Consider the following 14,450-nt stretch of genomic DNA (forward strand, 5'->3'; position numbering starts at 1 on the left):
GGTTTAGTCCTGATCCCTCATGTCTCAGGTCAGTATAGGACAGTACTGCAGATATCAGGAGTCTATGTAGTTTGTTTTCACCGTTGCCAGTAGCTCCAGTTTGTTTCATATTTGTTATTTTTTTATATCTCAGGTTGGGAGAGTGGATGGACGACGTACGCCCGAATACCACGCCCACTACACCTCTGGGATTACTCAAACGTGAATGAAACAAAACACAACTCCAGGTATGTTTTTCATGAAGTAGCAACATAAATAGTTTCAATACAGTATTATCACCTGTATTTTTCTCAAAAATTATACTTCAAAATTTGTTAAAGGCTTGATGTGGATGACTGTATCTTTTTAGAGAAGGAATAAAGTACCTGTGATTAATAAAAACAAACAAAAAAAACAAGAAAGACTATCAAACTATCCAAAGAATTCTCTTGTGTGTACCGTGTGTCCTCTCCCGGCGGCGGCGCTCTCTCTTGTGGCTGATCAGACAGGCGACCCCCAGCAGAAGAACCAGGGCCAGACACATGAAGGCCACGCCCCCCAGCACACCAGCCAATAAGGGCTCGGGACCGAACTCCAAGAGGCGGGACGTGGACGGGTACATGTCCATACCTGGAACAGCACAGACAGACATGGATGTGAGTCACCTGGAATTTTATGGTTTACTACTACTACTACTACTACTACTACTGCTACTACTACTACTACTGACTACTACTACTACTACTGCTACTACTACTACTACTACTACTACTACTACTACTACTACTACTACTACTACTACTACTACTACTACTACTACTACTACTACTACTACTACTATTACTTAACCTATTACTCCTACTCCTACTACTCCTGCCTACTCCTACTACTACAACTACTACTACTACAACTACTACTACTCCTACTACTACTACAACTACTCCTACTACTACTCCTAACTACTACTAACTACTAATCCCTACTATACAACCACTACTACTACTACTACTTACTCCTACTACTCCTCCTCCTACTACAACTGCTGCTACCAACAACTACTACCTCCTACTACTACTCCTACTACTACTACAGCTCCTACTACAACTACTACAACTACAACTACTCCTACTACTACTACTACTACTACTACTACTACTACTACTACTACTACTACTACAACTGCTCCTACTACTACTACTACTACTCCTACTACTACTCCTACTACTGCTCCTCCTACTACTACTACTACTACAACTACTACTACTACTACTACTACTACTACTACTACTCCTACTCCTACTACTACTACTACTCCTACTACTACTCCTCCTCCTACTACAACTGCTCCTCCTACTACTACTCCCACTACTGCTACTGCTACTGCTACTCCTACTCCTACTACTACTACTACAACTACTACTTACTACTACTACTACTACTACTACTACTACTACTGCCTGTCATCATATCACTGAATACATCTCAGAACGTCCAATAAACAAAATGTGAATTAAAACAAGTTCATTTACTACTATTGAGTTTGGGAAAATATCAAAAATAAATGTATGTTTATTAAGATAAAATGGCAAATATTGGTAGGGACTATTTTGTCTTTCCCAAATATTGGTCGTGACATGTCCCCACCATCCCTATGTAAACCTACACCCTTAGTATTTCTGAGCTATAAAACCACTTGTAATCAAATAAATGTCGCACTGTGGAACATTCCAGGTTGTGCAGCGACATATCCATAGAAACAAGCAGGTGACGGACCCTCATACAAAAAGTTACACCATGCACCTTTACGATAAGAAAAACAACTCTTTGCGCTTAAAATAAAAAACCCATCTGATTCCGTGTGATGGGCAGAGCTGTGCAGATTGTTGTGCAGATGGAATTTGGATTGAAGTGTGAACAGATTTATTGCAGAGCTTAATTATTGGCTTGGTACATTTGAACTGATAAGTCAAGAGGTAATTCTGCGGCAGCCAGACTCTGAGGGAATCGACTGGGTTTAATTTGATGTGAAATGGCAAAGGAGAAGAAAAGAATTCATGTCTTTTGTTTTAATTGAAAATTATTTTTAAAAAGCAACGTATGTAAAAAGTTTGAGCATTTTGAGCTTTGTCCTTCATGTGCGAATGAAACAAAACACAACTCCAGGTATGTTTTGGGGAGGTAATAGCATTATAACACGGCTAAAAGCTCACAAGAGTCAATTTTGTGTAATATAAGACCTTTAAAAATCTCTAAAAAGAAACTGTATGTAACCTGCACTCTCCAAATTTGAAAAAAAAGGTGTAACAATCACAACTGAACCTGTGTCGCCAGAGCTGTAACCTGCAGATAGAGGACACAAACATGTTTTTCTATGCAGATGCTGCACTAGCACTGGTTCATGTTGGCTGTAGGAGCTGGGGTATAGGTAGTGACTATTCAGATCAGAGAAATGCATTTTAGTCTTTTATAACTAAGCCCTATCTCCACTTCAGGTTGCAGTCTTTCAAATACTACGATTTTGTGCAGATGATAAGTTAGACTACGCATTTCACTAAAATATAGTTAATGTGGGTATATGTAAAGAGACAGTTTGGAATTTTGGACAAAGGACCTCATTCCCTAGTGAGTCAAAATGCGAATAAATAAGTCACACTTTTTTCATGGTTTGGGTGTTTTCTGCGACTTATACTCCGGTGCAACTTATATATTAGGTTCTAGGCTTGTGTGTCAGTATCTGCTGCTCCTGTTACTCCTGTACCACTGTCACTTCACTCTACTGTGCATGTCTCCTGCAGAAAGAGCCACTGTCCTGCTGCAAGTAGTGAAATATTCAACCGGAAACAGTAATCGAGCAGCAGAAAGAAAGTTTGGAGTGAGCGAGAAACTTGTGAGGGACTGGAAAGTGAGGATGGAAAACACAGCTACATTATAACTGGGAACTGGGAGGATGCACCATGTAACTTTCCTGAAAGTCACTGGATGGATCGACAAAGCCTGGACTTCAATGACAATCGAAACCATCCTGTCGGGATTCAGAAAGTCCCGAGTAATTCTAACTGGAGCTGATGCTGAGTCTGACAACAGCTACACAGAAGAAGAAGCGGCGCTCTGTTTACCTCCGAAGAATTGAGTGATTTGGAGTGAGATGGAGACTTTGGTAAACTTGTTCTGTTGCTTATGCTATAGTGATCTGAACAATTGTTCATATGTGACGTTAACAGCCTGTTGTTCTCTGTTCTATTGTTTTATTACTTATATTAAAATGCAAATTCTGTTGCATTTCAAGATGAAATGTCGGTTCCTGGTCTTCGATTTTCTAAAATAAATTTCCCCCAAAAGGAGTGACTTATAGTCCGGTGCAACTTATATATATTTTTTTCTTCTTCATACATGATTTTTGGCTGGAGCAACTTATACTCCGGAGTGACTTATAGCCCGAAAAATACGGTATATCATTTAGCTGCATTGCCTCTTGTGACCTCTAAAACTGGATTGCAATTTTTGTTTTTGTAAAGGCAGCTCACCAGAGGAAAAAAGTTGGAGACCACTGTGTTAAACGAATGTTTCAAATGTCTGAAAAATGCCTTCCTTATGCATACTTCCTATATTTTTCTACTTTTTTTGCAACTTTTTTCCACAAACCCCTGCTTAAATGAAGTAAAACTATTATAAATATTGAACAGAATAAGAAAAACATAAAATTATAAACATTTTAAGGTTTTACAGTCTTAAAGATGCTACAATCCTGACATCTCCTACCTTCAGTTTTTTCCCCTTTACTTTCGCAAATAACAAACCAAACTTGCATGAGCCGTAGTTACTTATCTTATAGAATGATCCAATTTTCCATAAAACCAGACATATATTGCACATTCTTGGAAAAAATAAAACTGATTTGGAGATAGGGGCGCGCTCCTCTGCGGGCTGATAGCGTATCTGATGAAACATTCATGCAGCATTTACATAGAAAACACCGTCTCCAATCTGCTCTCTTTTTCTAACTCTCGCCCCGTGTTATTAGTGGAGCTGTTTCTATCTGTCAGCCTTGTAACGGACAGCGCTCCCCGGGGGACCTGCTCTAATTCTGCTCTGAGAAACAAAAGGACACGAGGAAAACGAAGGGAGAAAAAAGTTGGGGAAAAAAAAAGAAAAAAAAAACATGCGAGAAGAAGAGAGATGGAGGAGGAGATAGGTGGAGACAGGAGGTGGGGAAAAGGCTGGACTGTAGAGCTACAAAATGGTGACATGTTCTATATCCAGTGTTGGGGAGTAACAGTAACATGTACCAGAGTTACGTAATCAGAGTACAAATTATGAGTAACTGTATTCAGTTACAGTTACTGTTTCAGTGAGTGGTAATTGGATTACAGTTACATTGTTGAAATAAATGGATTATACAGCGGTGTTTTCCTGTTTTCACATTTTGGGCTATATCCTTTTTTTTTCTTTTTTTTTCTTGGTAATTCTACTCATTGCTGGACACTAAACCAGGACTAAAACCAAGTCTAAACCAGGACTAAATCAGGATTGAACCAGGACTAAAACCAGGTCTAAACTAGATCTCAACCAGGTCTAAACCAGGACTAAACCAGGACTAAAACCAGGTCTAAAACAGGACTAAAACCAGGTCTAAACTAGATCTAAACCAGGTCTAAACCAGGACTAAACCAGGACTAAAGCCAGGTCTAAACCAGGACTAAAACCAGGTCTAAAATAGATCTAAACCAGGCCTAAACTAGATCTAAACCAGGACTAAAACCAGGTCTAAAACAGGACTAAAACCAGGTCTAAACTAGATCTAAACCAGGTCTAAACTAGATCTAAACCAGGCCTAAAACCAGGTCTAAACCATTTCTAAAACCGGGTCTAAACCAGGTCTAAACTAGATCTAAACCAGGACTAAACCAGAACTAAAACAGGATTTAACAGGAGTAAATCATGCCGCGCGGACCGTGTCTCCTCCTCTTTTATCAATAATATATTTAATACGGTGAAGTAAAGACTCGCCTTTTTATTTTCTTTTAGCAGACAAAACATCTTTTGTGAAGATATCCGAGTCTTTGCTTCTCTACAGCAAATCAAGTAATCCAAAGTATTCAGATTACGTTACTCACTTTAAGTAATTTAATGGATTACGTTTCAAACTACATTTTGGGGTATGTAATCTGTAATCTGTAGGGGAATACATTTTAAAAGTCACCTTCCCAACACTGTCTATAGTTTATATAATGTGGAAAGTCCCTAACATAAATAAAGTACAAAATAATAATCATAAAAAAGATCTATTTTTCAAAATTAAATAAAAGTGTACATACTCAAGTAAAACTATCACAAGAAAAATTCTGCTTCAAAAATAAAGTACCTGTTTAAAAATGTACTTCAAGAGCAAAAAGTAAAAGTATTGCAGATGGATTTTGAGATCTTCAGAGGCTTCAAATGTTTGGAGTTTCGTAAAGATGCTGGATTTTGTTCAGTCGAAACAATTGAACCAATCATTTTCACTCAAACTATGAACTTCTTAAAAACAAACCTTTCAAAGCTTCTTTTTAGCAGGTCGAAAGATAATAAAAAATACTGGAATTTATTTTTCAATTTTGATTCAAAAATGTAGTGGAATTGAAAGTTCAGATATCTGCTCTAAAATGTAATGAAGTAATGATGTAGTGAAAGTTTGACGTACTTAAATGATACACTAACTTTACTTTTATAATTTTTTTTTGTTTACTACATTCTACTTTTACAAAAGAAGTGAAATAACTTTAGATTTTGTGTTCAAATCCTCACAGTATCCACCCTTTGTTTTGTTGACAGAGCTGCAAACTCTTGGCCGTCTCTCAATGAGCTTTCTGATGAATCCGTGTGACATTCGTTCATTTGTTTTTCAAAATAAAACCAAAAATAAGAAAATGAGAAAACAACTATTTTCTTCGTTATTTGTCTTCAAAACCAAAATGAAAAAACAGATAATATATAGATAGTTTTCAATTTTGTGTGTAAATAAATAATGTAAAAAAAGGGATAACAGATCCTATTACTGAGATGGGCCCGAAGGTGTGTAGACTGTTGAATGATCATTACTGAGACCAGGACCAGACTGGGACCAGACTGGGACCAGATTGGGACCAGACTGGGACCAGACTGGGACCAGACTGGGACCAGACTGGGACCGAGACTGGGACTGAGACCAGGACCAGGCCGGGACCAGGACCAGGACTGAGACCGGGAATGAGACCAGGACTGAGATCGGGACCAGACCGGAACTGAGACCTGGACCAGACCAGGCCCAGACCAGGACTGTGACCATGACTGAAACCAGGACTGAGTCCGGGACTGAGACCGGGACTGAGACCAGGACTGAAACCGCAGACCAGACCAGGACTGAAACCAGGACCAGACCAGGACTGAGACCGGGACTGAGACGAGGACTGAGATCGGGACCAGACAGTGCCCAGACAAGGACCAGACCAAGACTGAGATAAGGACCAGACCAGAACTGAGATCAGGACTGAAACTGGGCCCAGACTAGGACTGCGACCAGGCCCAGACTGGGCCCAGACCAGGACCTGACGAGGACTGAGACTGGGACCTGATTTAGTCCTGTTGTAGTCCTGTTTTAGTCCTGTTTCAGTGTGTATGCGGTGCAAAAGTCTGGCATCTCAGTTTAAGTCAGAAACGGAAAACTTTCATTATCCCTTTTTTTCCATTATTCATTTAAACACAAAATCGAAACTGAAAAAAAAGTAATTGTAATCCGTTTTTTCATTTTAGTTTTGGAGACAAATAATGATGAAAATAGTTAGTTTTTTTTTTTCATTTTCTTATTTTTGTTTTTATTTTGTAAAAACCAATGAACGAATGATACAGGGATATTACATGGAAACAAAAAGGTATTTACAATATTTACACACAACAGCAGAAATGTGCTTCATAAACCACAAGCTCTAGATTGTTAACTTCTCTGTACATGTCCTGCCCCAGACTGACTGTAAGATGGAGACCAAGGTTCCTCCCAACACCCAATCAACACAAAAAATACTTGTACTAAACACTAAACCCAAATAAACAAAAATATAGAAAAATAAAAGAAAATACATTTTACAATATTGCCGTATCTTTGCGCCTGTAGCATGACGAGGGAAAATAATATGGATCATTTAGTGGGGGAAATGGCGTTTTGCGGTCAGACGCATGACGACGGAAAAATGAAGTGAGTGATGCGCTCGGTTTGACAGTGAGGCTTTTGAACGGGAGATGGATACTGGTTTTGAAATTTATTAAAGAACAAAAAGAAGGACATGGATGATTTCACAGCAGATTTTTGTGCACCCAAGACTACGGCGGTGGTGAACGGACATAAATACAGCGAAGAACGGCATGAACGGCGAGTGGAAAGCGGAAACACAACATTCATTGGTAGTTTTGATGCTTTCAGTGAGACTCTACGCAGCAAAAACTAGAGGGTTAAAATTTTAGGGTAAAATATTTCAGAGTTGTTTTTAACACCAAAAGTGTTATTTTATTTTATTTTATTTTATTTATGGGGTTATTTGCCAGAGTTGATGTAGTTGAGGTTAATTCAACTTCCTCTAGTGTTAATTCAACTTCTCTTAGATTTAATTTGGCTCGTCCCATTCGTCACTTCAAACTCTTTTGAGAGAAGACCAGTTTGAACCAGTTTTGTACATAATTTTATCTTAAATGAACTAAAATAAAGTAAAAATAAAAAGAAATAAAATACCTCTGTGTGTTGTTTTGCTAAATCAGGATAACTCTACAAAGTGTTATCTGTTTACTCTCAAATGTGAATATAACTCTAGATTTCGGGGTTAAACAAGAACTTTGGTCCAGTGTTACTTAATTAACATTTCCAAAAATGTTAAATTAACTCTAGAACAGATTGTACTCATATAAACTCTGAGAAAATGTTAAAATTGATTCTGTGAAAGTCAATTTTAACACTCCACTTTTTGCTGTGTACACTGTAAATAAAAAGTGTGTCCGAACTTTTGATTGGAAGTACTTTATTTAAGCGTAAACCAAACTAAATAAAAAAAAAAAAAGACCTAAAAATGAATACCAAACAGAGAAGAGGGAGCAGCAGACAGGTAGAGGAAGTGGAGGTGGGGTGAGGTTGTTCTGTGTACCTACCCTCAGTGCTGACATTGACTGATGGACTTGGCTCGCTCAGCATCTCTCCACGTCGGGACAGCAGACGCAGCCGGTACACACGGTCCTATACAAACACACACACACACACATAATGAAGAGCACACAGGGAGGGTCCCATATGAAACCGCACTTTGTCAACACGCGCTGTGCCTGCCATGCTAATAGGCCCGATTTGAATTTGTGTAGGCCCGAGCGCGTACACGGCTCCCAAATTGGATGGAAGCGATGGCTGACATGTGTATGCATAATTGTGAAGGGAGATAAGGAGAGGTGTAGGGCGGGAGATACTTTCAAGGACTGTTTTAGGACGCAGGAAAGACATACGTATAGAAATGTTTGGAAAAAAATAAGACACAAAAATGGTTAAGAGCAAATATTATGCATTATTTGTATCGTCAAAAGGTCTTTCAACATATTCTTGGATAATACGCCACAGAAATAAAATTGTCCCTTTTTAAAATAATGGTTATCTTCAGACATTAGACACCTTGTTCTAGAGGTGCGCTCCAAAACTGGGAACAGAGGTTAGGTCGCCATCTACTGGCAGCAAAGAAAATATCAAAGAACAACTCGGGTTAGCAAATTTGCAACATGCTAAAAGAAGCGTGTAGTTATAATGATTGTGATTTGGCGACAGAAATGTTCAGATTTTGATTTACGGACAGGAGCACTTTTACCTGTGATGCCACAAATCTGGTAAATTCAAAATGTTGTGTTTTTATCAGACTTAGAGGAAGAGACTTACTCAACAGACTTAAGGCTCAACATAATGCGTTTGCTATTACAATAAATTGCTTTTGCAGACACTCAAAACGTCTTTTAGGTGTCTTGCTCAGGGACACAACAGTAGTGTTGTAGTCAAGAACGCACTAGTCGAGGCCGAGACCTGTCTGAGACCACAGGGTACCGGGACCGAGAGAAGACCAAGATCTCTGAGGGTTGAAACCGAGACAAGACCAAGACTTTTAACGGTCGAGACCGAGACAAGACCGAGACCACAGCCCACCGAGACCAAATTGAGACTATCTTTGTCATTTTCTACATTTATTTGTATTTTACAGTTATTTTGGCACATTTGTATCAATGTTTTTATAAATCTATTTCCATTTGATCTGATTAATGTTCATTTAGGCTTAAAATTAGGTAAGCAAACTGTACTGCACTTAAACCCTCTGTTCCCCTTCTTTTTAACTGCTTCAAAGTTCTTAACTGGAGTCACTTTCTTTTGTTTTGAGGTGGTAGCTTATTTAGCCTATTTACCCATCGTGACAAATACAAATGGATTTGTGCACTTTTATTAGGTAAACTTCAACCCACATATCACAGTGGGGTTACTCTACACAAAGACACTGTAGCATATGTGGATTCGTTTTTGGCTTGTTTCGTCTTGCTCTTCGAGGGAGGAGAGAGCTCGGAATAGGCGAGAAGGGAGCGTTGACGTGAGGCAGACCAACAGGTAGGATCGTGTTTTAAAAAGTTTAACCTGCCTCCCACGCTGTTGCGGTCAAGCCATGCGCTGGGGCCATCTGTACTAATTTGTGCCGCGCAATGTCTGCAGGCTCCAGACGAGCGCAAAAGCTGCTGTGAGAAGCCCCGCGTCATCCTACACACCAGTACAAGTTGCAGACAGTAGCGGCCGTAATGAATGTGATCGCACTCGACCAGTGTCAGACCTCGAGTCCAAGACAAGACGAAGTCCAAGCGCCTTCAAGACCGAGACAAGTCCGAGTCCAAATGCGCTCAAGTCCAAGAAGAAACCAAGCAGGGTATCCCCAGGTTTGAGTATCCCAAATTTAAGACTTTTTTTAAAGAACCTTTTAAGACCACTTAAATGAAAATTAAGACCAACATTGCACCCATTATGACGGCAAAAAACACCAGATCCAATTCTAATAATGACCAACCAACTACCAGTGCTTTACCTAGAATCTAAGAGCCACTTTGGATTAAATCTACACTTCCACATGTCCATCCAATGTCTTCCTCCACTCTACTGATTGTTTACTCATTGCCACCGGCGCCACAAACCAAAGTATTGTTTGCGCATACTCCAAATAAGACGTTCATTCACATTACATGATTTCACGTTGTTGCCTTTTTGTTTCTTCCCTCCACTTAACGTCGCACTGCAGCCCGGTTTAGTCTACAAAAAAATAGGCTACTGAAATTTAAGACCTTTGTGAAAAAAAATGAGACTTGGACAACATAATTTAAGACTTTTTAAGACCTTAATTTAGAAGCATGAAAATACCTTTTTAAGACAGTCTCGAGACCAAGACCAATCTCGAGTACTACGACACTACACAACAGTATGCTTTTATTAAGACTACTTTGTATCTTAGCCTTAGTGTGGTCTATGTTTGCTCTAGTAATCATGAACACTGAATACCAAATGGTTAAAAAGAGTATTTGCGTAATCTAAGCCCTTTGTAGATGAACTGTGTAACTTGTCTCCAATGAGATGTTATTGCATTGCCAGGAGTGTGCCAAATACCTTGAAAAACATACATTCCTCCTCCACAGATCTGACCTGTAACTTGGCCTGGTCAAGATAAATAAGTGCCAACCTTGATCATTTCTGTAATACATGTCCTGTGACTTTGTTTATCTTCGGAAAAGGAGAAAGTAGACTGTAGATATCATGTTGCCGTGTCATTTTACAGTGTATTATTTTCCTTTGTTTCCAATAAAACTTCAAAAAAAGATAAATAAGTGTCATACTGAGGAAAATTCCAAGTAAAGAATAACATCTCCATGGAGACAAGCAGACAAGTTACACGGTTCCACCTCAAATAGTACAGCGACTCTTTATAAAATAGTTGTTTGAGAAGAGACGCCTGCCATGTTTTGTTCATAATTGCATTTTTACAGCAGCGAGGAGCCGGGAGCCGTAGCCCAGATCCAATTCTCGGGGGCCCGGCTGTGGACTGGGACTTGATTGGTCTCTGAGGGAGGGCAGCCTTACCTTGTGCAGGCCCGGAACCACCGTCTCACTGCGGTTAGGGCTGATCTGCTCGTCTACGGTCAGCCACTCCTCCTCATCCTCGGCTCGGGCCTGGAGGACGTAAGACCAGAGCGGGGGGGACTGGTCCAGGGGAGGGGTCCAGCGTAAGAGGACCCCCTCGCTGTCACGACCGGCCGACAGAGCGGACGGGGGGAGCAGGGTGTTCGACCGCGGAACGGCATCTGATGGAGAAAGGAGAAAATAGAAGAATAGAATTTAGTGATTGAGTGTGTTTACATGCACATGAGTATCCTGGTTATGATCAGGTTTTTTAAGTATCCCGGTTTCTTCATGGTGCATTTAGACACAGTATCCCAGTTTCAGTATCCTGGTTATGGCAGCATCCCGGTTATTAGAAACCAGGTTACTGTAGCTGGTTTATTCCGATAGTAACCGGGATACTGTGGCATGTATACGCAGTATCCTGGTTACGGCGACATAAAGTTGAGTGCACATGCGTCCAAAAGACAAACACTTTCCAGTCTTTTCACTGCAACAGTAGCAACATAAATAAAGTGACCATACATGAGTAAAATGACTCGTGTGACCTGCACACGTGTGATCGCTGAAAAGCTAAAACATGAACTATCTCCTACAGTACACGCACAGAACAGACTCACCATCATTAGCACCTCTTCTGTCACAAAAAGAACACACATAATTCACAGAGTCGTGTCCTTTAGTCCAAAAGAAGCTGAACCACATCAGCGGCACAAGGAGCAGCTGTTTTTATCGCCGCTAACAGTTTATGCTAATTAGCCATGCGGTCTTAAGTTTTGTTCCTGTAAAACGTAAACAAATGTGATCAAAGCTGAATTATATGATCAAACGGGCTGATGTGGCTCTATAACGGTTATGGTTTATATGTTGTAAAGTTAAGTTTATTTATGCAGATTTTAATGAAGAATCTGTTGGGTTTGATTTGTGCAGTGGATTGTGGGAGATCTCACAGCTCCTCACCGCTGGTTAAACCTCCCAACCTTCCTATAATAAAGGAGCTCATGGTTTGTATTTTTCCTGGTTTAAGAAATTGATTTAAGTTAATTTTTGTGCTTGTGCATTTGTAAGATTATGTCAAGAATCCGGGATACTCCATTTGATCATGAATACAGGGACATGAGTATCCTGGTTTCTCAGTGCGCATGTATATGCAGTATCCCGAATACTGACATAACCGGGATATGGCTAATAACCGGGATACTGATGTGCATGTAAACGCACTCATTGAAGCCTGTTACATAAACAAATTTTTGTTTAAAACTGTTGAAGATTGAAATTACAGTTTGAATTATTGCAAGAGGTAAGGTCTAAACATCGAAAATTAGTAGACACAGATAATGATGCTACTTCTAATTACTCACCACCAGAGCTAGTGCGAAAACTTTGGAGGATTCTGCAGCCAGTCCTCTGTATTTTCTACTAAAAGTCTAAGTATTATCCCTCAAAAATAACACATTTTGAATAATCAGAAGAAATATTACATTCATTACATTACATGAGATTCATTTATTTGTCATTTTCATGTTGAGAAAAACAAAACCAAATTGTGTTTCCCACTGCCACCGTAATTCAGTGCAACAGTGGCTGTAGTAAAAGTAATATAGAGTCCAATCAGAGTGTGTGATTTAACAGCCTCACCGCTGTGGGCAGAAGCTGGGGAGGATTATATATGCGGCTGGTACCAAGCCATCGGTCAAAGCCTGTTTAAAATGAATTATTAAAGAGTCTGTATCCAATTTCTCCCATGTATCTGAGCGAAAGTTCCCGTGCTCCAGTACAGATATATAAGCAACTCTTCAGGTCAAAATAAGTCCACTATGTACTATCTACATTTTATTATCCAAGAATCAGGAAATGTGGGTAAGCATGGTAATTCTTGTTAGCAGTTTGTGTTTTAACCACTGAAATCGTTCTGTTTTTCACATCTTTAAGAGCAGGTGAGATTTGTCTTGTTGGTTTAGATCAAAGGTCTTCAACAGGTGGGTCGCAAAATCTTTGGTTGATTAGACTTTTTTTTTCTTAATTTTTGAAGGATGAGAATGAACTGGTTTTCAGTGCTCAGTTCACGTCTGTCTCTCTCTTCATTCCCTCATCTCTCGCTCCCTGTCAAACTGCAAACACGTCGGCTCGGATATTATCATTTCTTGTTTGGTACATGTGAAGAGATCTGTTATAGTTTCACTTTTACGCACAGCGGAACTTAAGCTCCAAACGTACTGCTGCGCATCGGGAAGAGGTGAGGCAACTTCATTTCCCAGGCGTATTAACCAGGCTCTGGAGTCCGCATCCGCATCCTCTCTGTCTGTGGAGCGAGGAAGGGGTGACATATCTTTCCTCTCGGTCCTCAGATCAGAAAGGCCTCAAAAGTTGTCTGTTCCAAATCACTCTTGCCCCTGTGTGCTGTGGCTTCTCTCTCGTTCAGATCATTAAAAAAGTCACACTTCAAGCCCATTTTCCGTGATGTTGTTGCTCCATTGCTCTGGTTTTCTCAGAGTCACCACAAGTACGAAGTGCAGCTTAAACTTCAGGTCTGAATTAGCTTTGGTCAGACTCATTTCTGTCATGGAACAGGTTGAAGCTTAAACTGGAGATGTTAAGCGACTTCGATGAACTATCCCCCTAGTATTGAATGTACAACAACAGAGTAGCTGTTTATACATGACGCTAGGCCCAATTTAATATAAAACACAATTGTACGCCATATATATATTACGGGGTCCGTGTTCCAGCTCTCCATCAGTTTTGGTCCCTGGCCTGAAAAACGTTGAAGATCCCTGGTTTAGACCTCGACAAGCATTCTCTGAAATGCAGGGAATTTTATTTAGCATTTCATTTTTCAGTTTTTGTCAAACATGAATGCTCCAATGTGTTTAAAATGGATCATGTAGTGACTCATTAATTATTTTATAAGTGGCAGTATTTGTCAGACGAACAGCAATTACATTTTTTTCTCTAAAATTCGCCATCCTATTCAGACACAGATGTTCACATTGGAGAGGCTGAGCCAGACTGCATCATTCAAGTGATCTTAATTGTTATTGACGAAATGTGGTTTCACATTTTTCATCACGATAATACATATGCAGACAAAAACTAAAATAAGAACTAAATAAAACGTCATTAAGCTCAAAATGATGTTTGATGTACCTCTCGTCCAGTCACCTTTTAGTCCATTCAAGCCTTCTTCCTGTTTCTATACCGACCACAACTTTGTCTTTGTTAGTACAGCAGTAGAACTATAAACCTCCTCATTGTCTCCACCTCCTCATCTTCACCATCACTAGTGTCTGGACCCACA

General features: G+C 39.8%; 1 protein-coding gene across 1 annotated transcript in view; it reads right to left on the reverse strand.

Annotated features, from left to right (window-relative positions):
- The window catches only part of igsf9a (immunoglobulin superfamily, member 9a), a 242,568-nt gene that overhangs the window by 19,048 nt on the left and 209,070 nt on the right, over positions 1 to 14,450 (reverse strand). The window contains exons 15-17 of the mRNA XM_020919260.2: positions 11,114 to 11,334; positions 8,128 to 8,212; positions 439 to 609 (exon numbers count right to left, since the gene is read on the reverse strand). Of these exons, the coding sequence (XP_020774919.2) occupies positions 439 to 609; positions 8,128 to 8,212; positions 11,114 to 11,334 (477 nt within the window). The remainder of the gene's footprint in view (positions 1 to 438; positions 610 to 8,127; positions 8,213 to 11,113; positions 11,335 to 14,450) is intronic.

This window comes from Boleophthalmus pectinirostris, unplaced genomic scaffold, assembly GCF_026225935.1.
Source record: "Boleophthalmus pectinirostris isolate CB_2022bp ecotype Guang Dong unplaced genomic scaffold, ASM2622593v1 HiC_scaffold_18, whole genome shotgun sequence".
Classification (NCBI taxonomy): Eukaryota; Metazoa; Chordata; class Actinopteri; order Gobiiformes; family Gobiidae; genus Boleophthalmus; species Boleophthalmus pectinirostris.